The sequence below is a fragment of the Kogia breviceps genome, chromosome 16 (genome assembly GCF_026419965.1).
Source record: "Kogia breviceps isolate mKogBre1 chromosome 16, mKogBre1 haplotype 1, whole genome shotgun sequence".
NCBI lineage: Eukaryota > Metazoa > Chordata > Mammalia > Artiodactyla > Physeteridae > Kogia > Kogia breviceps.
Genome location: NC_081325.1, coordinates 26,605,853 through 26,630,717, shown reverse-complemented (window position 1 = coordinate 26,630,717; position 24,865 = coordinate 26,605,853). Strand labels below are relative to the sequence as shown.

At 38.5% G+C, this 24,865-nt stretch overlaps 1 protein-coding gene and 1 pseudogene across 1 annotated transcript in view; both read right to left on the bottom strand.

The window, feature by feature from the left end:
• The window catches only part of LOC131743546 (protocadherin-8-like), a 175,518-nt gene extending 161,558 nt beyond the window's left edge, over positions 1-13,960 (bottom strand). The window contains 1 exon segment of the mRNA XM_059042349.2: positions 13,942-13,960. Within this exon segment, the coding sequence (XP_058898332.2) occupies positions 13,942-13,960 (19 nt within the window).
• A 2,965-nt stretch (positions 13,961-16,925) lies between these two features.
• LOC131743261 (pterin-4-alpha-carbinolamine dehydratase 2 pseudogene) lies at positions 16,926-17,223 on the bottom strand (annotated as a pseudogene).
• Between the last annotated feature and the right edge of the window lie 7,642 nt (positions 17,224-24,865).

Here is a 24,865-nt window from a genome sequence, read left to right as displayed (position 1 = left end):
AACTTATTATGATTTTAGGCAGCCTCTCTGCTAATCAGTGGTTTTGTGTTCCTGTCTTGCTAGTTGTTTGGCATAGGATGTCCAGCACTGTATCTTACTGGTCGTTGAGTGGAGCTAGGTCTTTGCTTTGAAATAGAGATCTCTGAGAGAGCTTTTGTCATTTGATATTATGTGGGGCCAGGAGGTCTCTGGTGGACCAATGTCCTGAACTCGGCTCTTCCACCTCAGAGGCTCAGGCCTAACACCCATCCAGAGCACCAAGACCCTGTCAAGTACATGGCTCAGAAGAAAAGTGAGAAAAAAAAAGTAAAGAAAGACAAATAAAATAAAGTTCTTAAAATAAAAAATATATTTATTTTTTATATTTATTTAATTTTAGAAATTAAAAATTTAAAAATTAACTTAAAAAAAGAAAGAAAGAAAGAAGAGAGCAACCAAACCAAAAAGCAAATCCACAATGATAATAAGTGCTAAAAACTACACTAAAAAAAAAAAAAAAAAAAAAAAAAAAAAAAAAAAAAAAACAGACAGAGAGAACCCTAGGCAAATGGTAAAAGCAAAGGTTTGGGGAAGTCTGAGGTCTTTTGCCAGCGTTCAGTAGGTGTTCTGTAGGAGCTCTTCCTCATGTAGATGTCTTTTTGATGTATCTGTGGGGAGGAAGGTGATCTCCATGTCTTACTCCTCTGCCATCTTGAAGCTGTCTCCTGCTTATTTGTTTTTTATAGACTCAGCTTTTTCTATCATGTCTCTTGTGAATAGAAACAGTTTTACTTCTTTCTTCTCAATCTTTATCCTTTTTATTCCTTTTTCTAGCTTTATTTCACTTCTGAGAATCTCCAGTAAAATGTTGCAGTAAAGTAAAGAGAGCAAACATGGTTGCCATATTCTCAGTCTGAGATAACAGCATTCAGTATTTTACCATTAGCTATGATATTTTTAGTAGATATATTTTAAATGTTCTTTATCAGATTTGGAAACTTCTATTCTAGTACTAATTTGCTGAGAGATTTTATCATATGTGGGTGTTGAAATTTGTCAAATGTTATTTTCTGTATCTATTGAGATTATCATGTGATTTTTCTTCTTCATTTTGTTAGCATGGTGAATTACATATATTTGTTTTAAATGTTAAACCAGCCTTGTTTTCCTAGGATCAACCCCCCATGGTCATAATATATTACTTTTTTTCTGGCTATTACTTGATTTGCTAACATTTTTATTTTTGCATCTGTGTTTATGAGGGGTATTAGTTTATAATTTTTTCTTCTTGCAATGTCTTTGGCAGGCAAATTAATTACTGTTAGTATATTCAAATTTGTTAGCCTAGGTTTTAGTCTGTGGAAAGCTCTAGTTATTTCTCATTCCCCATAACTTAGTGAACTCAACATCCAATCTCTGTCTCCCCTGTGGATCTTGTCAAAGCTTAGAAGTTTAGGCTTTAATAAGTTAGGCCTAGAGTAGAACTGACTACAAGACATGGTCCTGTCTTCTGAGGTATGGCCTTTCTGGTGTCTCAGATGAATGCCTAGGGTGTTAACAAGAACCCTCCTCAGGTTGAATCAGAACTCTAACATCTAGCAATGCTCAACCTCTAGTATCTCTGTCTTGCTCTCAATCCTGTTAGTAGTAAGCTTTTGTGATCTTGTTCTGCACATATGCATTTGGGTCCTCAGTCAGGGATTCACAGGAACTCCTATGTACACTTCTCTCTCACTCTGTCACCATCCAATATAGCTCCCTCCTCCCCAATGCTCAGATATGCAGCTTCCATCCACTTGAGTGGTCCCAAGCTCTTATCTCTGCCTCTTCAAGTCAACTGAACCACCACCCTCAACATGGACTCAGCTTTCTGGGCTACAGCTGGAAACCTGGGCAGAGACCTGGATGAACATGGGGAGAAGGGTCCCTTCTCTTGGGGACTGTACCCTTGTTATTCAATACCTGATATTAGTTGTCTCATATATTTGTCCAGTTTTAGAGTCATTTATGGCAAAAAGCAGCAGTCTTCAAGGGTTTTTTTTTTTTTTTTTCGGTATGCGGGCCTCTCACTGTTGTGGCCTCTCTCGTTGCGGAGCACAGGCTCCGGAAGCGCAGGCTCCGGAAGCGCAGGCTCAGTGGCCATGGCTCACGAGCCCAGCCGCTCCGCGGCATGTGGGATCTTCCCGGACCAGGGCATGAACCCGTGTCTCCTGCATCGGTAGGCGGATTCTCAACCACTGCGCCACCAGGGAAGCCCAAGGTTTTGTTTTAAAATAACTTTTTGTCTCACAGACACCAGAGGTAAGATATCAGAAACTTTAGGATGATGATAAAATGGATTTTTAAATTGCCTTTTATGTGTCACCAGCAGGCCAAGAGACATCTTTACATAGTGGCTGTGTTCCAAAAGCAGCAAGAGATGGGGCAAACCCTAATGAGAAAGTATTTGGTAAGACTCTGCTTGAATCATATTTGTTAATGCCATGTTGCCAAAGCAAGTCACATAGCCATGGCCAGTGTCAACCTGGAAGAGGATTAATAAAGGGTGAGGATACAGGAAGGTATGATTCATCAGTGCCATTACTGTAACAATTTACCACATGTATTGACATATCCAGTCATGTACCTAAGCCCTTATGCATTGGTGTCATCTTTCTGCAACAATTCTTAAATACCACGATGTGCTTTTTCTAACAGAGGATGAAATAGCCAGTAAAATCAGGAAGATGGACCAGTGATTCCTAAGGTCTTTTCTGCTTTGGCAATTTGACACCAGTAGCTGGGGCTCCATTCCCATAAGTGTAGTTGATAATTATCTAGCACGCACTGGTGAAGGTTGTTTATATCAAACCTTCATTTTGATTGGTGAGTACTTATGTTACAGGGCTACTAAATATTTAGAATATCAACCCTGACCATATATGTTGGTTATTTGCAACATGCTAATCCAAGCCTGGTTAGTACCCTAGGCGTAATTCACAGACTCACAAGCTCCTTAACATTTGACCAAACCCTTTAGGTTATACTTGAAGAAATTGAAGCCCAGAAAGATCAAGTGACTTGCTTTAATTAGGTCATACGACAAGTAAGTGGAAGAACTAAGCTTGGAATCCAGGTCTTTCAATGGTTACACCAGTGAACTCTTTATTAAGCAGTATCCCAACTGAGTTTCATATGATTCAGTCCTGCCTTTATGGACTTTAGTCTCTTAAACTTCTGGCTTAGTTTATATATTTAAGATCTGCATTCTAGCCACAGATTTTAAATGTAAACCTTCCTAATTGATAATGAGAAGATATTTGGAATTTCCTAGTTTTTACTCTTTATAGAGTTTAATAGGAACATGTCATCACTGCAATTCCACCTCATGGTTTAGGGGTGGGTGGGAATGAGGAAGGAGTGTCATTATAACTATAGATGCAAAAACCTGCTTCTGAATTCTCTCCCACCCATTATTCCAGCAAAAGCATCCCTAAGCCCTGACTCCACCAATCAGCCCTGACACCAAGGAATTTCTGTACCTCTCTTATTGTTTTAATATGACATTCATCCTCAGAAATGTTTTTATTCTTATTTAGTTACCTATTAATGTGTGGCCCAGAACCACTTCAGTCTCAGCACATTAGGATCTGAGATGTTTTTCTCCCAAAAGCAATCATTCAATGTGGGTTTGAACCATCCTCTGAAAGAAGAATCAAGTTGTGCTCTGTAATAGGCTAAAAAGGGCAAGACACTGAAAACAGAACTATCTTTTGCATCTTATAGAATCCAAGTGAGTCTTTCAGAACAAGCAAAGGAGCCCAGAACAGGAAAAGGTCAAAAACCTGAAGCTGTTTGGAGCCACTCAGACTTCCAAGACCTTAAGATTTCATGTGTGAAATCTTTTTGTGAATCTATTTGTGAATTTTACAGCTACAAAGGCATGAAAATTCTGTGCAACTACAAATTACTAATAAGTCTGTACAAGAAGACATTGAAAATCCAAATTCATCTTTACCAAGTGAAGGGTATGCTAACAGGAGGAAATATAAACAGCGCATGGGGAAAGACACATAAAAAACGTACTAACACACCAATTCAAACTCTTGTCAAACGTCTCTTTAGAGCTCCTGACAGCAGGAAGCCAATTACTTGGAAAAGAATGAAGTTTGTTTTATGATCTTATTACAAACACAGACCCTTCATCCTAACATCAAGGAAGAATTTTGCTTTTCCAGTAGAAGCCAGCAGCGTTTTGCAGATGATGGGCTGGTAGTTTGCCTTGGAGTTTAAAGCTATGGGAGGAATCAACAGCTTCTTAACTCCCTAATTTAGCTCTGGGTGATTAATCTATGACGCTTAATTTGTGGTAACCTGAAACAGAAAACTGGGGCCCTCAGAGCACAGTAACTCATGCCACAGAGTAACTTTTGGCCTCATGAGCTTCTGAAGGTCTCTAATCTGACAAGTTTTCAATGCTTTTGGCATTGGAAGCCTGTGATCTTCATCAGAGGGTTAGGAAGAGAAACACTTCCTAAACACAGGCATCATCTTCCATTTCATAACTTCTGGACATAAGTATTATTATTTCATCATGTAATATTCCCTAAGAAGAAACAACTTTTTGAGAGTTTGCACATAAGAAAATGTTTTCATTAAAAGGCCATCTTTGCCCTTATTCTCAACACAAAAACATATAATTTGTCTCACTTTGTTTATATAGCCCTTCCCTTCATATTTGAGCAAACAGATAGCAGGATTCTTAATTACTCAGCACAGTATGCTTGGTTAAATAATGGTGTGAAGTGCTTCTCTATGCTCCTAAACATCTGCCAGATTTTTTCCAGGGAAGAGTAACATTTTACATGAATGAGAAAAGGAGAGGACTCAGGCTATTCCACAGATCTTTTGGATGATAGAAATATCACTTCTATGCCTGGCACAGGGTTCAATGTTCCCAATCTTGCTATCATTATTGTCCCAGAAATCCACCCTACATTGACCATTTGACCTATAACATTCATACAAACTACAAAGCAGACACTTAAAAAGCCCTGCCGTGTCATTTTTGTGCCACAGATACAAAATTCCTTGAAATTTTAATGGGAAGAGACTGAAAAAGAAAGAATCTATTCCATTTCCTTGAGTTAGCACCTTGACTGCTGCAATTATGAGTTTAGCACAATGATATTAGTTCTCCTTCTAAAGCCTAAACAATTTCTAATTTCCTTTGTGACTTCTTCTTTGATCCATGGTTTATTTAGAAGTATACTGTTGGCCCTCCATATCCGCGGGTTCCGCATCTGCAGATTCAACCAACTGCAGATCCAAAATATGCAATTAAAACAAAAAAAATTCCAAAAAGCAAAAGTTGAAGTTGCTGCATGTTATTTACATACCATTTATATTGCATTTACAACTATTTTCACAGAATTTACACAGTATTAGGTATTATAAGTAATCTAGAGATGATTTAGGTATACAGGAGGTTGTGCATAGGTTACGTGCAAATACACTCTTTTATATAAGGGATGTGAACATCTGAGGATTTTGGTATCTTCGAGGATCCTGGAACCAATCTCTCCCTGATACCAAGAGATGACTATATCACTTAATTTCCAAATATTTGGGGGCTTTCCAGTTATCGTCTCATGACTGATTTTTAGCTTAATTTCACTGTTTGGAGGACATACTCTGTATGAATTTAACATTTGGAAAGTTGTTGATACTTGTTTTCGGTTCCACTGCAATTGTTGGGTGCAATGTTCAATGTATGTCAATTGGATCAAGTATGTACTGTATCCTTACAAATTATTTTCCTCACTGATGCTGTAAGTCACTGAAAGAGATATATTAAAATTATCTAAGACTAGTGTGGATTTGCCTTTTTCTTGTTTTGGTTCTATGAGTTTTTACTTCATAAATTTTGACGTTTTATTATTATATCCATGCAAATTTGACAATGCTACTTTCTGGAAGATGAACCATTTTATCGTTGTGAACTATCTTTCTAGTAATTCTTCTTACCTTAATGCCTGCTTGGCCTGTTATTAGTTTACAAAACAGCTTTCTTTTAGTTAATGTTAATAAGAAATGTCAATCATCCTTTTAATGTCAAACTTCCTGCATCCTTATTTTTAAGTTGTTTACTATAAGCAGTGTGAAGGTTTTTTAAAAATCTAATTTGACCATATTTGTCTTTTAATTGCAGTATTTAGACTTTCATTTACAGGTTTAAATCTAGCACATTAATATATGTTTTCTCTTCTCGCATGTGCCATGTTCCCTTTGCTCTCATTTCTTGCCTTATTTTGTTTTAATTAAATATTTTTATTATTCCATTTCCCCTTTCATTATGTTGTTTATTATACTTTTACTATTCTCTCAAGGGTCACCCTAGGATAAAACACACATCCTTGACTCTTACTGCATCATAACACCAGAACTTTACAGCAATATAACTCCATTTATCCATTCTCCAACCTTTTGTTCTATTTTTGCCCTGTGTCTATCCCATAGATATGTAAACCCTATAAAATAATATTATTTTATACCTTAAATATTCATCGAGACCTACCCATATATTTACCCTTTACACTGCTTTTCATTTTTTCTTATATCTCCATGCTTCTATCTGGAAATACAGTAAATACTAGAGCAGAATTTGTTCTAGTATTTACTACAATGCAGGTGAGCTAATGATAAAATTATCTCAGTTCTTTTTTGGTGTAGAATTATTTCATTTATTTTTAAAGAAGATTTTTACAGGGATGGAATTCTAGGTTAGTTCTGAGTAAATTATTTAAAGCAGTTTTTTCAAAATGTTGAATAAATAAATTCATTGCCAGCTAGCTTCCATTGTTGCTTTGGAGGGTTCATATAACAGTTTTATTTGGGCTTCTGTCTGCTTTTAAGACTCTTTTTCTTCAGTTTACAGCAGTTTTACTATGATATGCCTAAGTATGGTATTTTTTTAATGTTGATCCTACTATGGATTTGTACTGTTCCTTGACTCTTGGTGTCTTTCATTATTTTTGGAGAACTCTTGGCTATCATCCCTTCAAATATAGCTTCTGTTCTAATCTCATTCTTCTTTCATTGAGGGGTTCTAAATGTATCCCTCAGTAAAAGTTGTGTTCAAAACATGTTCGATCTTTTTACTAAGTCCCACATTTCTCTAATATTGAGATTTTCTTATGGCTTATCTTCCAGTTCACTAATTCTCTTTTAAGCAGTTTTTTAAATCTGCTACTAAACATATCTATTGAGTTAATAAATTCAGTTGTCATTCTTTTACACTCCAAATTTTGCATTTGATTATTTTTTAAAGTTATTATTTGCTTAAATTGTCTAACTTTTTATTTTTAACACATTCATTAAGTTTATGTCAGATAACTTCAGAATCTGGATCTCCTCCAAGTCTGTTTCTATTGTGCTTTTTCTCCTAGTTTTCAGGAAAATGTTTATCTCCAGGCATTGCCTGGTAATTTTGTATTGAATTCTAGATAACGTATATGAAAATTTGAAGAAATAGTTTGAGATTCTGGAGACTGTCAACCCCTTCAAGACAGCATTTAGTTTTACTTCTGCCAGAACAGAGAAAGATCATCTTCATCTGATCAGGGAATAAGCTGATTGAAATCTGGGCTCTGCTTTGTGGGGTTGGTCTATTTCTGGTCCACTCTCACTCCTAGGGTATAGGCCATCCAGGGATATAATTAAAACCCTGGAGAGTTTGCCAAGGTTTCCCTCCTTGAGCTGGCCCTGAATTCCAGTTTTTGTCCTCTGGCCCATGAGACCACCAGAAACTCCATTTGCCTTGTCAACTTTTCAGTCATCAATTTCTGCTCAATTAGCTTCTCTGCTTCTTCTTCGGAATTAGCAAATACATTGAAGGGGAAAGCATCCCTGAAAATCAAATTTATCTCTTTTCATTTTTCTTTCCAGAATCTTGGCCCCTCAAGATGTAGTTGCTTTAGTAGCTCTTCAATGCTTCAAATGGACTTTTTATAAAATACATTTTGTTAGATTTTTTTTATTTCACTGCCACAAAGAATAGATATCCCTCCAACATACTTCTAATATTTTAAACATGCAATCCCAGCAGCAGCAGAATTTTGACCATTTCTATAAAATACTGGATGTCTTAGGTTTAGCTAAGGGAAAATTCACAGATTTGGGGACAAGGTGGGTCCTGTTTGGCCAAGGGCAAGTCTCAGCAGCACAGAGCAGCTGTGAGCTATTAGCAGCCACCATTCACAGCAGCTGCCTGACTGATGCATTAGTTGAAAAGGATATCTAGGAGGGCATCAATAGCATTGAGTACAACAGATATCCTGATCTTTTCAGTAGTACAGATTTTTTTTTTTTTACTTCTTCAGTTTTTATCCAGGTATTCCTCATTCCCTTGCCTTCTCCATAGCAAACACTTTTTTCTGGCCCCTCAACAACCTGGGTGGGGATCGGAGCTGAGAATGGGATTAGGGGAAAAGAACTCACCCCAAAACATACACACACAGTATCTCCAACACCAGTCTTAGACCACTCACCTCACTGCTGCCCCATTAGTGTACCCCATTCAGCCTCTTTATTGGGGACACCTTGCCCTGACAAGCAGACCTCTCAGGCAGAGTCTTTTCAGGATTCCTCTGAACTTGCTATTTACCAAAGATTTCCAGTTAGCCCATGAGAAAGCTATACCTCTGTCTTTCCAAAATCTAGATGAAATGACACTCCTCCTGTGGCTTCTTCAGAGGCATCTCCACATAACCTCTTGCCTTTAGGATTTTCTATGCAAGAATCAGGGCCCAGTCTCTGGGTACAACTCCAAAGGACACAAGCTGATGTCTCCCTAGAACTGTCTCTGTACTCAGCTCTTTTCCCATGGTGACACAGAGATGGATACATTTCTACAGCTCAGCCAACAGTCAAAACCAAGATGATATGTTAGGCTCTCCTTCTGACAAACACCACAATTTCTCTTAAGTCCCTCTTACATGGTGTAGAGTAGAGGAAGCCATTCTCTTACCCTTAACTCATGAGGAGAGAAAGGGAAATAATTCTGATTCATTTGAAAACTACAGAAAACCTAACTACAATGGTTTTAAAAGATGTCTGATAGGTGAAGGACAAAGGGACATTTTCAAACTCCTTTTCCATTAGTGCTTATTTTAAGAGTGTTTCTGTCTTAAACACAATGGCCAAAGTATTGTTGTACTTGTCATGTGTGCTTCCACCAGAACTCATGAAGCTGCAGGAATTTTGTACTTGTGTCTAACACAATTTGCCACAAGATGCTATGAATTATTAATTACTTCGTTCTAAAACTTTACTTTTAAAACCTAAATGTTTCACTTAATAGAATTTTATTCCCTCTGGAGACTAAGATTTCCAAGTTTAGAAAGAACACAGAAAATATAGGCTATTACTACCCAGTTGCCATCTCCTTCCTGCTGAATGACATAGAATCAGCATTAAGACCTGACTTTAAAAATAGTTTCATGTTAGCAGACCACAATGGACAGAGCCTTCTTCCCTCTATACTTCATGAATCATGAAATCAGAATATTTCAAGCCACTATCACTGTATCTGAATATTCAAAAGCCAAGTGTAATATAAGTTCTTTGAAGACCCCTAATTTCTCCTCTTAATTGATTCCTAAGCATTTACTGAGTGTATGATTCTGGGCTCAGTGCTGAATTCCAAAACCAAGTAAGAAATAGTCACTTCCCTCGAGGAGCTTACTGACTAATAAGGGAACCAGAAAAATAACAGATCACTAATATATGGCTGAGCAATGATGGTGATATGCACAGGGTGCTGTGGGAGCCCAGGAGAGAGCAAGCAGTAGTCACGAGGGGCTTCTGGAAGCAAGTGCTATTTGAGTTGCCATAAAGGGCAAGTAAAAATTAGCTCAGTAATTCTCAGTTTTCTCTCCTGGATGACCGGGTGAATGTTGGTAACATCAAAGAAAATGGAAACTATGTAAGCATGATTTAGGACGAATGATCATGAATTTAATCTTGGAATTGGTGGGCTGGGGGTGTTGGCCCAAAGAAGCAAAGATAGGTGGTAAACATTAGAATATATAAGAATAAAACTCAGAGGAAATTTAGGCTAGAAATACAGGTTTTAGAGTCATCAACATTTAGCTGGTATTGAAATATTGAGACTGGAGAAAATCATGAAGTGAAAACATAGTAGTTTTACATTGTCTGGTTCATGGATCTTTTTGAGAATCTGATGAAAAGAATGGACTCTCTTCCAAGAAAAATGTACACAGAGAGATTTTTGCATATGCTTACAGTGAGTGCATAGATTTCCTGACGCTATTCATGAGTAAGAAAACACAATGTGTAATAATAACAAGGGAAGTGAATTGATGACCAAAACTTCCTGAGCCACAATGAAAGGCACTGATGTTCAAGACCGCATGCAAGATAAAGCTATCCAGAAAAAGAAGATTTGAAAAGGTTGAGTTTCTAAATCTAAATACTTTCATTTTTATAACTACTTAACTACGGACTACCTACCTTTGGAACCAGTTCAGTCTATAAAATGCATCGCCACAAAAATCCAAAACCAGAGGCAATTTTGAAATATACATGTGAAATGGAGTAAGGTCTATTCATATCACAGCTCCAGAGAATATATCAAGCTAGAAGTAATGAGTTCCAGTTTATAGGGACTTTTACAGCTCAAGAAAAATCGGCTTTTCTAAAGCTTTCCTTCTCCCAGTTGCCAGAGCACTGTGCTTATGCTTCTACCATGAAACTCATTTTATTCCTTCTTGTTCACAGGTCAACCTCCTGCCTTCAAAACTTAGGGTCTTTGTAGAAAAGGACTAATTTTTGTTTATCTTTGCCCGTAATGCTGTTCTCCCAACCCTTCCAACTGCACTCCCCCGACATACACCCCCAATACAAAGACTTGCACATGCATATGACGAATATTTGTGGAACCAACCAAAACTGTCAACCCAATCACAGAATTTTCCAACACTAGGAAAGCAGAAATCAAAAGTGTGGAAGATAATGGAAACCAGAGGCTCCAATTGCCTTTTCCCAGGTCAGGTCTGATGGCTCTCATTTCTGCTGTGGTTGACCAGAAGCATCACAGTAAACAATATAAATCAGCCCAGGGTCTCCACATCACATTTGTCATGGCTCTATGACACTAAATGGTGTGTAATTAGAGAAAACTGAGGGGAAAAAAGATGTAAGATCCCAGAGGTAAAAGCATAGAGAGAATTCTCTTCTCATACCATATAAAAATCACTGCCTAGACAAAAGGAGACTCTCATTTATGCAAAGCAAAGGACCAAACAGGTGTCAGTACAAAAAATAGATAATTTCAGGAGTCATAAACCAAATGCTTTGCTCTACATAAATCAAGAGAGAAATCAAGAACACATTTCCATGAATTAAATCACAATTTAGCCTGTTTGCTTTGAAACATTGTAACAAGATTAGTGCAAACTGACATCTTGAAACATTTCACATGAGCCCAAAGGGAAGCCATTTTCTGACCTTGGTAGATTTACAGTCCCACCTAGTATGAAATGGAGCAGAATGTCTTTGATGTTTTCAGAAGAATATTTGCCCTGGCCCCTAGTTGACGCCTTCATTACCTTACTCCAACCTTCACTTTCTGTTTACAAACAGAGCACTTTTGGCATCCATTCCTATACACAAAAGGTCTGAGTTTGTTGCAATATCTGACAAGGTGCTTTTTTGCTTTTTGGTTTGTGTTTTCTGTTTGTTGGTTTGGTTTCGTTTTATCAGTCTGTCCATCTTCAACTATCTAAAGGGCACTTAAGCCCCAATGCCTCACAATTCAAAAACATGAAATAAAATTAAAAAGCAGATGGAGAACAATTTCAAACTAGCCTTGACTTCATGTGAGTTTCTTGAGGTAATACATAGCCTCACATAAGCTCTGGCTAGAACTATGGTTTGCCCAAAACTGTCTATTCTATGGGAATATAGGGTTTGTTCCTTTTCCAGGGTGATTGTATAGAGGCTATAGTAGCTCGGGAGAAAAAAGTGTTATTTTTCCCTCTAACAACAACAATTCCGAACCAAGAAATCAGTTTGTCCTAGACAAGGAAGGCAGCCTAATAAACAGCACAGAATGGAGTTCCTCTTTGTTACACTAGGTATCATATTTTTTATACTGAGTGAAGTGCTTGATTCAGAAGATTCTGAAAGAAAATCAGGTACAGGACAAGAGGGGAAATGGCAAGACTGGACTACTGAGTGAGAAAGGAGAAAAATGATAAATAGGTCTCGAGGTGTGGCTGCTTACTCTGAGGATAGGAATTCAACAATTGGGTTTATTTTTATAAACTCAGACCTTCGCCTCGAATGATTCCCCACTGCCCCCAACTATACTCTGTCACATGACAAAGTCATACTCATTATTCAAGCTTCAGCTCATACATCATCTCTTCTGTAAAGCCTCTCCAACATCACAAAAGGAACTCCTTTCTCTCTCCTTGGTCCTCCTGTCTCACATAATCATTCCCTTTTTTAGAGGAAGTCTCCCCTCCACTCTGAGAGCAGCTTGAAGGTCCTGGTTTATTATTCATCTTTTTCTCCCCAGGGCTTGTCATTACAGATGATGCAAAAATGTGCTTAATAAATGTATGCTGAATAAATCTAAGTGACTAACATTAAAAAAAAAATCAAACTCCCAGATACTTAAATTAGACACACAACTAATAAAGCTCCACTCACTGTATGTCACAAAGACCCAGTCTGAAATTAGGGAAACCTGCCAGAACATAGCAGTTATGAAATCAGCCTTGGATGTGACAACCCCTAAGAGGAGTTAGCATAGAATACAGAGAAGAATTTTTACAGGAAAAGGAAATGAAAAACAATTATCTTTTATGTGGTATTCATTTTCCAAAGGAATTTTAGCAATGGGCACATTTTTCTCATCAGGAAAAAAAATGAAAATATATACCCTGGAATATCCCCATGTGCTATATAATTATATCCTGGGCAGAAATGTTATACACCAACATCACGTTTATAGAGCACACGGGCGAGGATCCAAGGAATCTCCTCCCACTCAGAAATTTCTCAGTCCCATTTATGAGAAGACACTTAAATCTATACTTAAAAGTACCCTTACATTTAAAAAGAATGCTGCATGGACCACTGCACAGATTACCATGGACATTGTCCAAATGTTGCCTCATAGTTATGGTAGGAACCTAAAGCTTATTGAAAAGGGCTGTTTCTTTTCCACAGCCCCTTTGCAAAAATATATTTAGGGATGCACTGACTTGCCAAAATTACTCAACTGCTGTATGATTTGAATAACTTTCTCCAGAAGAGTCTCTTAATTCTCTGCAGGGCATGAAGAGACGTATATAATGAATACACACATTCACACATGCAAACATACATACTCACATGCACTCACACACATGGACATTCACACCCAGTGTGCAAACACTTTCACATACATGTTCACCCACATATATATTCTCTCTCACACACACACGCACACACACACATCCAATTATCCAGTGAAAGCGGCTCAGTAAACAGGTTATTTCTAGAACAGCTATTATCTGACTATCATGTGATGAAAAGAGGGGGGGGGTACCTAGTAGGTTTCAGCCTAGTTGCCATTTGTATTTTATAGTAGTCATCAGCAGCAACCAAGTCTCAGAAATTGAAGTCTTGTTTATTATTAGCACATATTCCCACACACATTTCTGCTAAATATTAAGGATAGCGGCAGGTCTTGGCACTATCAGAAATAAACTTGGTACTTTTAAATCTTAGGGAAGTGAGCTGTAATCACAAAATTAGGGCTAAGAAAAGCTGCATTCTTAGGCCTTAAAGTATCTTGGTGTTGCTTCTCTAGCTCCAGTTAGTGAGTAAAACCCTTCTGTTCTTCCTACAAGGTTCCCCTTAGCTAGACTGGAAACCCCACAGGAAAAGGTCCTTGTGTGCCCTTCTCACCACTGGCACCCACAGCCATCACCGTAGTGAAGGAATGAGTGACCCTATGGATGCTGCAAAACTCTCTAGTTAACGTTGACATCAGCTAATTTGTGGACATTCACCATGACATATTAGGGTCCTCTCCTCTAGAGAAGCAAAGGAGAAAATGGAAGCAAGCCCAAGAAAACCCAGCCTTTCCCAGGCGTTTCCACAGCTCAGAAATGCATTTGTCAGCATCCTCTTTCTCCAGGTACTTGGCTTCCTTGTGGCAACTTCCTCCATTTAGAGAAGAGACTGAAGCCATGCATATGCTTTTCATATAAATTATCTTCATTCCTTCCCATAGTGACACTGGAGAGCAATGACTCAGCCTGTACCTATCAACGAAGGGGTAAGAGCTGAGTAATTGTCCAAAGACACTAATCAGAGCAGCAGTGAATATGTATTATTTATAGCACACCTTTCCCTTAGGTGAAATATTTTGACCAGAAAATCAGATCATTATTGCAGATTTACACCTCATTTGTCTTACGTAAGCATCATTTCACAATACTAAAGGCTAAAGAGAGTTAGCCTAATGGTTTTTATCCAACCATTTGTACTAAATAAATAAAGTCCTAGAGTAGATTCCCAGCAAAAGTTTGAATAAAGATATGCATAATTGTGTTACATGGAGGTCCCACATAGTACATTTATATTATACCTTTTAACCGTATTGCAATTGAGAGAGAGTGGAGAAATATTTATAGGGTTCAAACTAGGGATGAGAGCCGATTGGTTTGTGAAACTGACTGTATGCATTCTGCATCTATTGTGTATTATTTATATATTTTTTTTTACACAGATGAAAAGATACATACAAATCTATCTACACAGAGTTATCCCACCCAATCGTGCTTCCTGCATTTTTAGGAATTGTAGCATCTGCAAAGCTACAATAAAATTAAAAGAAAGAGAAAAGACAGCAAATGTGTCTTTGAAAACTGTGCCAAGGAAGAGCCCCTTTAGCCTGCACTAAGCCCCAGTGTTCAATTTGTCTCTGCCCCAGACGAAACAGTACCCATTTGGAATGCTACATGAAGATGTTTTGCTTCTGTGGAGATAATTGCCTCTAAACAGACATAGTAATTAGAAGCATCAGGTAGCTCAGGCAGCATTTGGTCGCCCATTGCCTATTTATTTGTGAGCAAATGGGAGGGTGTAGGGGTGACGGGAACAGATGGGGAAGAGAGATACAGGCATTTCACTGGTGCCTTGCATGGATGCCTCATGCTGTCTTTCTCCCTCTGGCGCCATCGTTAGTGCCCTGACTTCTGAGCCAGGTCTGAAGAGCCCTGGGCAAGAGCAGATGCCATCAGCTGTTCTGGCTGCCCTCCCCCATTGCCTGCTCCTTGTCCTGCACTCACCTGGCACCAAGAGAGAATTTCTGTGCTGATATCTTCAACCTCTGCACTCTTTGGTTTCACAGTCGAAGACTTTTTTTTTTTTTTCAACAAAAACAAGCCAATAGGGTTGTAGTTAGGGGTTAATTGGGCATAAAGGCAAAATGTGAAAAGACCCAGCTGTTCCTCTCGGCGAGGATTGCAGCGAGTTATTATAGCTGATTGCTACCTTTCAACGCGATTCTCTAGTCTGATGGCAGTACCAGGGACCAAGAAGTGACCAAAGCCACGGGGAAGGAATGCCATGTAGAAATGCCTGTAAAGGGGGGGCCAGGGGCATGGGGAGCCGTGAAAATGGACAAGTACAGAAAAGGAAATAACTATAAAAGAACCATAATGGAAATTTTTGGATAAAAAGAGAATGACTAGTGTTCATTGAGCCAGTACTACTGCTAGGCAGCGTAATAAGCAATTTACATAGACAACAGTATGAGCTTGGTAACAGTATTACCCCCATTTTACAAAAGAGAAAACATGGGCCTAAAATACAGGTTTTTAAAAGTGGTTGACTGCCACTCAGCTTATTAAGTACTGGACTGCAATTCAGACCAAGAAGTACCTTTCTAAGGCTCTCTTGGGAGTCCAGGAGACGAGTTCTGCTTCCGGGCCAGTTTCTGTATAGTAGGGTAAGTGTCAGCAAGTCACTGAACTTCAGTATCTATCTCTACAGACAAGAGTGGCAATTCCGAATATGATAGACAGCCTCCTGCCTCAGAATCATCTGAAAAGCATATCTAAAATGTAGATTTCAAAATCTCTTCTTTTTTTTTGTTTGTTTGTTTTCTGTACGCGGGCCTCTCACTGTTGTGGCTTCTCCCGTTGTGGAGCACAGGCTCAGCGGCCATGGCTCACGGGCCCAGCCGCTCCGCGGCATGTGGAATCTTCCCGGACCGGGACACGAACCTACGTCCCCTGCATCGGCAGGCGGACTCTCAACCACTGCGCCACCAGGGAAGCCCAAAGTCTCTTCTTAAATCTAATAGATCAGACTCTCTCTAGCAAAGTGCCCAAAATTGCATTATTAATAATCCCCAAGGATTTTTAGGTTCAATAAAATTTAAGGACTTCTGGACCAGTTGATCTCTAAATCAAAAATGATATGGCTATGGTGGTTGATATGACACCCAAGTAATTTTTTGTATTATTTATACTTAAATTTTGCTTATTTGAAAGAAAACTCAAAGTAGTTTTATTCAGTATAAATTATTTTACTCAAAGAGGTGATTTTGAATGACTTTTTTTTTTATTTCCAAAATTCAAGCTCATCTTCAAAAGGTAAAGATGGTTTTCCAAGCACTGAGGAAATGAAAACCCTGAAGTTTAGGACTATTCTAGAATTGTCCTAAGCCATGCAGCATTTTCGGAAACAGAATTCTATGGGGATGATTTTTCTTTTCAAGTTTAAATCATTTTTATTTAAGCACTGATTTTACAAAATGTGATCGTTCAAAAGGTGAACTAAGTTTACAACTTAATTTGTTCATGTATTGATAAATTGCCTTCAAAATACATTGGAGCTAGATGTGTATATAAGATTTTACATGGGTTTTGGAAAAAAAATCATCCAGAAGCCGCTGTTTTTTCAATAAACTTGGCCAGTTTCACATCTCTTTTGGTCAGTCCTCTGCAGTCATGCGATGTGAGAGTTATCTGGACCTTGTACACATTGAACTACTCCAGGTGATGATTCATCTTCTCTGCTTGTAGGGCAACTCAGGACATAAAGCCAAATGCCTGATTAAAATTTTTGAAAGAGAACTCTTTGTAGATGGCATCTCTCTCACTTAATTCCGACCATCCAACCAAGTATAACTTGGTTCCTCTCCTCTGCTGTCAACCAGTGAGCATCTGCTGACATGGCGGTGAGGCTCTGGCTCCTGCCCTGAAGCCCCGCGAACCAGCTCCACGTCGCCTCCCGCGCCCCCAGCGCCCCAAGAGCCCTATGGGGATGATTTTAAAGGGGTCAAGACTCTTTTCAATGTATGAACTCTTTTTTTTTTTTTTTAATAAAGCTTGATTACCTGTAATCATAGCTCCCAAACAGAAAACTGTGTTAGGTTGAGCCATATGAGATTGCTTTTTTACTTGCAAAAACAGTGATTTCATATGGCTCAACCTAATGTGTGTGTGTGTGTGTGTGTGTGTGTGTGTGTGTGTGTATGCGTGTGCGCGCGTGCCCATATGGACCGGGCATAATTCCTGAGACTAGAATATTTATGTATCAACTTGCTGGGTCCTCGTAATGCAATGCTGCCCTCTCAGTGCATTCCCAAGAAATATTAGATATTGGTGGTGAAATTTTCCATTTGACTTCCCAGACTTTATCTTACATCCTAAGATCTTAATTAAAAGGCAAATATTCACAACTATAGCAGACCAATCAGTGATCAAACTAAAAAGCTAATAACTTCTTTTTCCTATCTGTCCCCAAGCATACAAGCATGTGCATTCAACCCATGAGAGCCACACAATTTCCCACATGTTACTCTTGCATATATGAATTTACTGTGTTTTTTGAAAGACGGCTTTAGAATCTAACAGATTTTGTCAGCTGCTTGTTTTCCCAGTATTCAGGCCATTTGCCTCAAACTAAATATTCATTCGTTGTCACTAAAAACATATCAATAGGAGAAAGACATCTAAAAGTTACAAATTAGGTGAAATGACATGGATCTGCATGCTGAATGTTTGGGGAAGAAATAAAAGCGATTGAGCTCACTCTGCTAAAAATATCTTCCTCTGTGCCCACCTCTGAGTGCCAGTGGGATTATTTGGCAGCACTGGGCTCTAAGTAAAGCTTCTAGAAGCTCTCATTCAGCAGTGAAATTGTTGTCTTCCTCTGATCCTCAGATTATGGAGATGAGGGGATGAATGTACGGCACCAAGATTCCCTACCGAGATAGCTTTTCACTCTTTTCAGTGAGAAAAAGATCAAAAGGAAACTGGTTCATTAGCATACCAAAGGAGACAAAAACCCCTAGAGCTTTATCGTTGTTGCAATCCAATAATAAACACCCGAGTACAAAAAAGATTATTTGATAATGACACACGGAATTGAAAGCCTTTGAAACAGCAGCTTCTAGAAAAAAAAATATTTTTGGAAGGGAAAATATCCATAATTATAGAGAATAATACTTATCCGTTGGGGAACAGCTCTTGGTTCCTGGAAGAGCTACTTGCAGAACTACTTTGCCTAAGAACGGTGGTGTGGATTGCCTTTATCTGAAACACTCAAAAAGCCTACAAAAGGTTTCAAATCCTTTCCCAAGTAAACATTCAGTGCTTTCATATTCCCCAAAATTAAACACAGAATTCTTGTCTTAAAAATAAGTGTCCCCTTTTCCCATACCAGGGCCCAGTCAAAGGCTTGAACTCAAAACCAGAGGAATTTACAAAACTTTATTCTTCTCAACAACATTTTCTGGTTTAGAAAGTCTGGAAGTCTCTGCAAATATACACTTTTTTAAAAAAGAGAGAGAGAACAAAGCAATTGTTTAATTATAAACAAGTTACTCTGAGACACACATATAGGAATCTACCAGGACCACTGAGAGAGACAGCCTTGAAAGAAAACCAGACGCTTACTCTTTGGGTTAATATTAATATTGTAGTGATTTTCTTCAGACACTGAGAGGATGATAACCAGCAGGATAGATTTTTCAGTAGTCACGGTGGATTTGACTAAGTTGTAAGCATATCTGCCTCTTCCTCCAAGGCATCTGTAGACCAATGTTGGTCAACATTGGGCATGTGGTCAAGTCTGGCTTCCCCATGAGAAGTTGACTCACATCCAAGGCAACTCCAGGACCTTTCTAGGACAGAAGACTGTGGGACTCTGAATTTGGGGAGCAGGAACTAATAGAGAACTTCTGCATAAAGGAACACAGTTGCCAAGCCCTAGTTCCCATTTAAAATGCCTACTGATCACAGAGAAGGCATTGATATTATTTTGCTTAGAGATTACCCAGGTAATTATAATGGACTTGCCTGCAACCCTGGCTCTAAGCCATTTGAATAAAAAAGCCCAGAGTCCTGGGTTATTAATACTTTATCCTGTTTCTAAGGAAAGAATCATGGTTAATGAGTCAAATGGTAATGACTCTTTATACAAATCTGAGTTTAAATGACTAATGCCTCTCCTGTTTTATACATTTTTTAAAAATAATAAATAGATGAGAAATATACCTTTGACTTGCCATCAAGTATCCTACCTTTCTTTATCTTTGGGACCTCTAGTTCCTCTCAGGTTTGACAAGATCACTCAGGGACCTTATTTTGTTAGTTTCATACAGAATTATTTCTTTGTTCCTTTTTATAAATTGCCCGTTGGCAGTGAAACAAGCCCCAAATCAGAATTTTACTTAGAAAATGTGTCTGAAGGAATAAAATAAATGCCATTTACCCACCACTCCCAAGTATTAATTAGACTTAGCTGTTTGCCAGCTAAGTACCAGAGGAGCCCATGGTGCTTAGCTGCACTAATTGGAATTTCAAGTGGCGCTGATAACCACACAAAGATAATAGGATTATACCTTCCCTCGCTAAAAATTAAAAAAAGTAGCTTTGTCATAACTGTTTAGATGATGGCTTTAAGCTGTTTCACACCTAACTATCCCCAGAGAAAGGGAACATTTTTAGATTCTATTTTTATTCCTACACACAGAGAGAGAGAAATAAAATTCTTTCAGATAGTAACAAAAGTACAAAGGAATGTCCCTCTCTGTCACTCCATCTCAACTTGCTCTCCAAGAAGCACAGAAAAGCAAATTTATGTGACCCCCAACAGCAATTCAAGCTGAGTCAGAAAGTCAGTTAGACCTGTCTGTCTCGGCAGGAATATGTTTTTGTTTTGGTTTGCAGAAACTCTGTCAGAAATTGATGAACACCTCCACTCCCAGGATGACCAGAGCTATAAATACAACTCATATTTGGGAGAGCTGGGCAGATGTTCTTATTCACATTTGATACATTAGGAAACTATCATTTGAAGAGGTTGAGTCTTTCCCAGTATTCTCTTCCCCTGAGAACATTCCACGTTTATAGAAACGTGGCAATTTCCAAACCTAACAGGTCCCACAGGTGTCAAGGGGCAGAGCAGGACTCCACAGCTTCTATCCTCTATCTGCTCACTGGGAGCCAGGTGCTGGACTCTCTCCCTGGGCGCCAGGTGCTGGACTCTCTCCCTGGGCTGAACTGCCTCTTTGGGGTTCAGATACCTATATTTAATCCCCACAGGTAAAACCCCAATGTGGTGGGGAGCTACAAATGCTATGAGTGGGTCACGTTCACTGTCTTACCTTCCCCTTGGATGTCCAGGCCAGCTGATGCAGACGATGGCATAAACAATCACAAAAGAAAATTGCATGAGGAAAAAAAGAGGGTGGGGCTGGAAATCTTCTTTCTCAGGTGTTAAATATTCGAAAGAGATAAATTAACATAGATTTGTTTCAAGTAAATATGAAGAGCAAATGCTGGTCACAAAGTTACTTGCACTTGTAATCAGAGTTCTGGTGGACATGAGGCAGAAATTTTACCCCTGGGCTGGTCAGGTCCCATCAGCAACTTGAGGGGCCATAAGGTGTTTTCCAATGTAGAAGCAAGACCTACATTGCAAACCTCTCTAGTTTGAAAAAAAAAATGGATAAATTTAATTGCACAGCCATTGGTTTTACCCACAGTTGAAAGCGTGCCTTCTCCAGCACATAGTCTGTCTCACACGGAGAATCTTAGGAAGTACAGAAGCCATGTGGAATTGCCATAGACACCTAAGGAAGCCTGAAAGGCCAACTTACCCCTACATATCTACATCACAGGCACAGGCATAATTTTAGATACTCTTTAGGTTGAGATATTACATTTTTAGGATACTCTTTTCTGTTACTATTTTATCCAAGAAAGCAATGATTACTCAATATCATATTACTGAAAATGAGTTTGGGGAACCTGCCAAAGCAAGGCCTTGGCAGAATCAAAGAAGGTAGAGTTAAAAGTATTAGTGTAAAGAAAGACAGGAAAAATATGGGTAGATCCTGAAGCCTTTTCTGGGGGAAACCTAGCAGACAACAAAATCTTCCTAGGAAAAATGTAAGAATGGTGGGCTCCAGGGAGAGGAAAAAGGTGGGAAAGAGTTCACCAACAGGTGAAGAGAAGTGAATCAAAGATGAACTTTTCTCACTTTGAAATTTTCACTTGGGTTATCAAATAAACAAAATAGGTTCTCTGGTTCACATGATTTTTAGGGTGACTAAGAATTAGTTTCTCCCTAGAATATAAGCTTCAGGCAAGCAGACAAATTGTTTTATTTATTTCTGTACCTTAATGACAAATACTATGTGTCTGGCTCATAAGAAGTACTCGGTAAATATTTTATGAATTAATGCATGAGTGAGGAAAGAAGGAAGGAAAGAAGGAGGGAGGGAAAAGAGAGAGAAAGAGAGAGAAAGAAGAAAGAGAAAAAGTAGGAAAGAAAAGAGAACTACTGAATGCAATTTTTTTCTAAGCCTAAGAAAACTGAATCTTTGGCAGTGAGAAATTTTAGTAATGGCAATTATGGCTATTCATGCTATAACTGTTGATTCAGAAAATATAGGAGATCAAATAAAATGTGTACTTATTGTCCTAAGGAAATAACCTGGAAGAGATTTTTGTTTGTATTTCTGTGTTAGTAGAGAATGGAAGGGCAGTAAAGCAATAGCTATTGGAAGATGGAGAAAAAGGGTCCTGAGTTATGTACTGGCAGAACAATTAGTAAAACAGCCCCTTAAGATAACTTGAAAATTTGAAATTGGTACCCAGAGTTGAAGTAATGCTACAACAAAAACCTAAAATAGTGAAGTGAGCAGAGACCTGACAAATCTCAAGAAGACTCTTAGTAATCGTTAGAAAAACAGTAGGAATTGCTTTTTGAAGCTGGAGAAAAGAAAACCCAAGTTATGTATGTGCAGATTAATTAGCAAAACCGTCATCTACAGTAACATGGAAAACAGAAAGGATACCTAATTTGTAGATCCAGCTAAGTATGATACAGAACGCTGAAAGTAGCACTTGACGTCTTTTAGTTGCTTAAGATAAGTTATGGAAGAAGTAAGATGAGCTAAAATAGTAACTTCATTTTCAAGCAGAATTTAAAGCAACTGTAAAGGAATTGGGGGTTTAAATATAAAACAAATTCTTATCCCCAGTGTAAGTTGGTGAAATATTTTCAAAGTAAGAAATTGCCTCAAAAAAATATCAAATCCACGGCACTACCAGTAAAATGAGACCTCAAAGTAAAGATTGAATCAAAGATGTTGTTTATGAGAACTCAGAAAGGTTTAGGGCACTGCCTCATATACTCCTGGCTAGACAAATGGGCTTCTAATAATCCTCAGGACTCATAGAATCTCTCATCTAGGAGGAAAAAAAAAAAAAAGGTCTTCTAAGTATATTAAGGGCACAGTCCTACAGCACCCTGACTTGCAGGCAAAATTAGAAAGGTCTCAGTCTTTATGGATATGACAAAACTAATGCCTAATGAAGTGAACCCATAATAAGATTTATAAGAAATACACAAAGTTTTTAAGAGAATTATACAATATCAACATTGCCAGATTGGACTAAAAGAGACAGAAGTATTTCAAAATGAAACTTGAATTTCAAAATTAAAAGAAGACCTTATCCTCTCAACCTTTTTTGTGCAGGAAGAAAACTGAAAAAGTGACTCAGTTGTAGCCATGGAGAACCACCACCAGATATCAGAACTAGGCCCTAACCATGAAATTGGCATTATGTACCCAACTAGATTTCAGACTTGCTAAAGACTAGTGACTCATATTTCTCCCATTTCCCCTCTTTGAATAGGTGCTTTTGTTTCCTGTCCTTGCTCCATGATTTTAGGTTGTGAGTGGTGGTCAGAAGGGGTAAAGATAACTTATCTATTTACCTTAGAGGTATTCAGCTTGAAAGCCACCACACCTAAGAAGCCTTATCCTCCCTGGACCTGATTTAGACAATGAAATTCTAGACTTCAAGCCTGAGTCTGATGCTCTAATTGAATGAGACTATGGGAGACTCAGAAAGGGTAGAATGTAAAGTTGCCTCCTTGATTGACTCTGCACTTGACCATGGAACAAGCTTTGGTTTTAATTGAACATTAGCAAGTGCAATGCCAGAAAAGGCTTAATAAGCAACTATGTATTGGGCTTATCCTTTTGAAATGCTCCATCTTGAAACCCAGCTGCCATACTGTGAGGAAGCCCAAGCTAGAAAGAGAGAGAGGAAAGGCCACAGAGAGATACAGAGATACTTAGATAGCCTCTGCAATTACAGTCATTCACCTAAGTCATTAATGAAGAATGAAGACATCTTGGACATTCCAGCCTAGCAGACATGGAACACAGATGAGCTTTCCCCACCAAGTCTGGGCCAAATTGCAGAATCATGAGTGAGTGCATGATTGCTGCTGTTTTAAACCACTAAGTTTTGAGGCGGTTTATTATATAGCAATAGATAACTAAAACAGCTTGTGTGTGTTTCTTTTTTAAAATTATTTTTTCATTTTATAAATATTCTGTGTGACTTAATTTTCTCATTACTTGACTTTAATACCTAAAAACGTGTTGGAGGGTTTCAAATTCCAGCAATTTAGAGGTTCTCTTCAATTGGGTTTCAGTTAGTATAAATACAGTATAAGAATGATTATATTACATTTTGAATTATCTGAGAAAGCAAAAATAAACACTAACTTTTCAATAGAAGATGAAGAGCCTTAGGACATACTGGTGCTGAGATCACAGGGAAGTTATTCTCCACCATATTATCCTGTTCTATTTTCTTTATAGCATGTATTAAGGTATGCAGATATCTCGCTTATTTATTTGGTCACCCCTTTGTCATCCTTGCACCACACTGGAATGTAGCCTCTAGTCTGTCTTTTGTATGTATGTTGGATGACCAGCATTTAGAACATTGCCTGGCACATAGTAAGGGCTCAATAAATACCGTATGAAACACAGTGCTAATATAAAATATACCTTTTAGGGGAAAAAGTGCCTAAGGTAGAAATTACTAGTGTTCAGCAGCATTTCTAGTCCTCCTCCCCTTCCTGACATGTGGAAGATAACATTTCTTAGCCCCCTTGCATTTGGGTCATGATGGTCATGACACTAGTTCTGGCCAACAGACTGGGAGCAGAGTGACATGTGTCACTTTTCAGCTGAAACATTTAAGATCCAGTGCTGGTTTCCCCATGATCTCTTCTCCTGCCACAGGAAACACTGAAGTTTCATGCTGAGTTTCCTGGGGTGCCTTGCTCCCACAATTGAACATGACCACCTTGGAGAATTCTCTGGACCTGCAGAAGATTTTGCCTGAGCAAGAAATAAACTTTGTTGTATTGAGTCACTGAGAGTTAGGAGTTGGTTGATCTTGCAGCACAACCTAACCTATCCTGACTGATACAGTGCTTGGCAATGAGTTTGTACACTCTTGGAACTCTGTAACTATAAAGCTTTCATGGATTT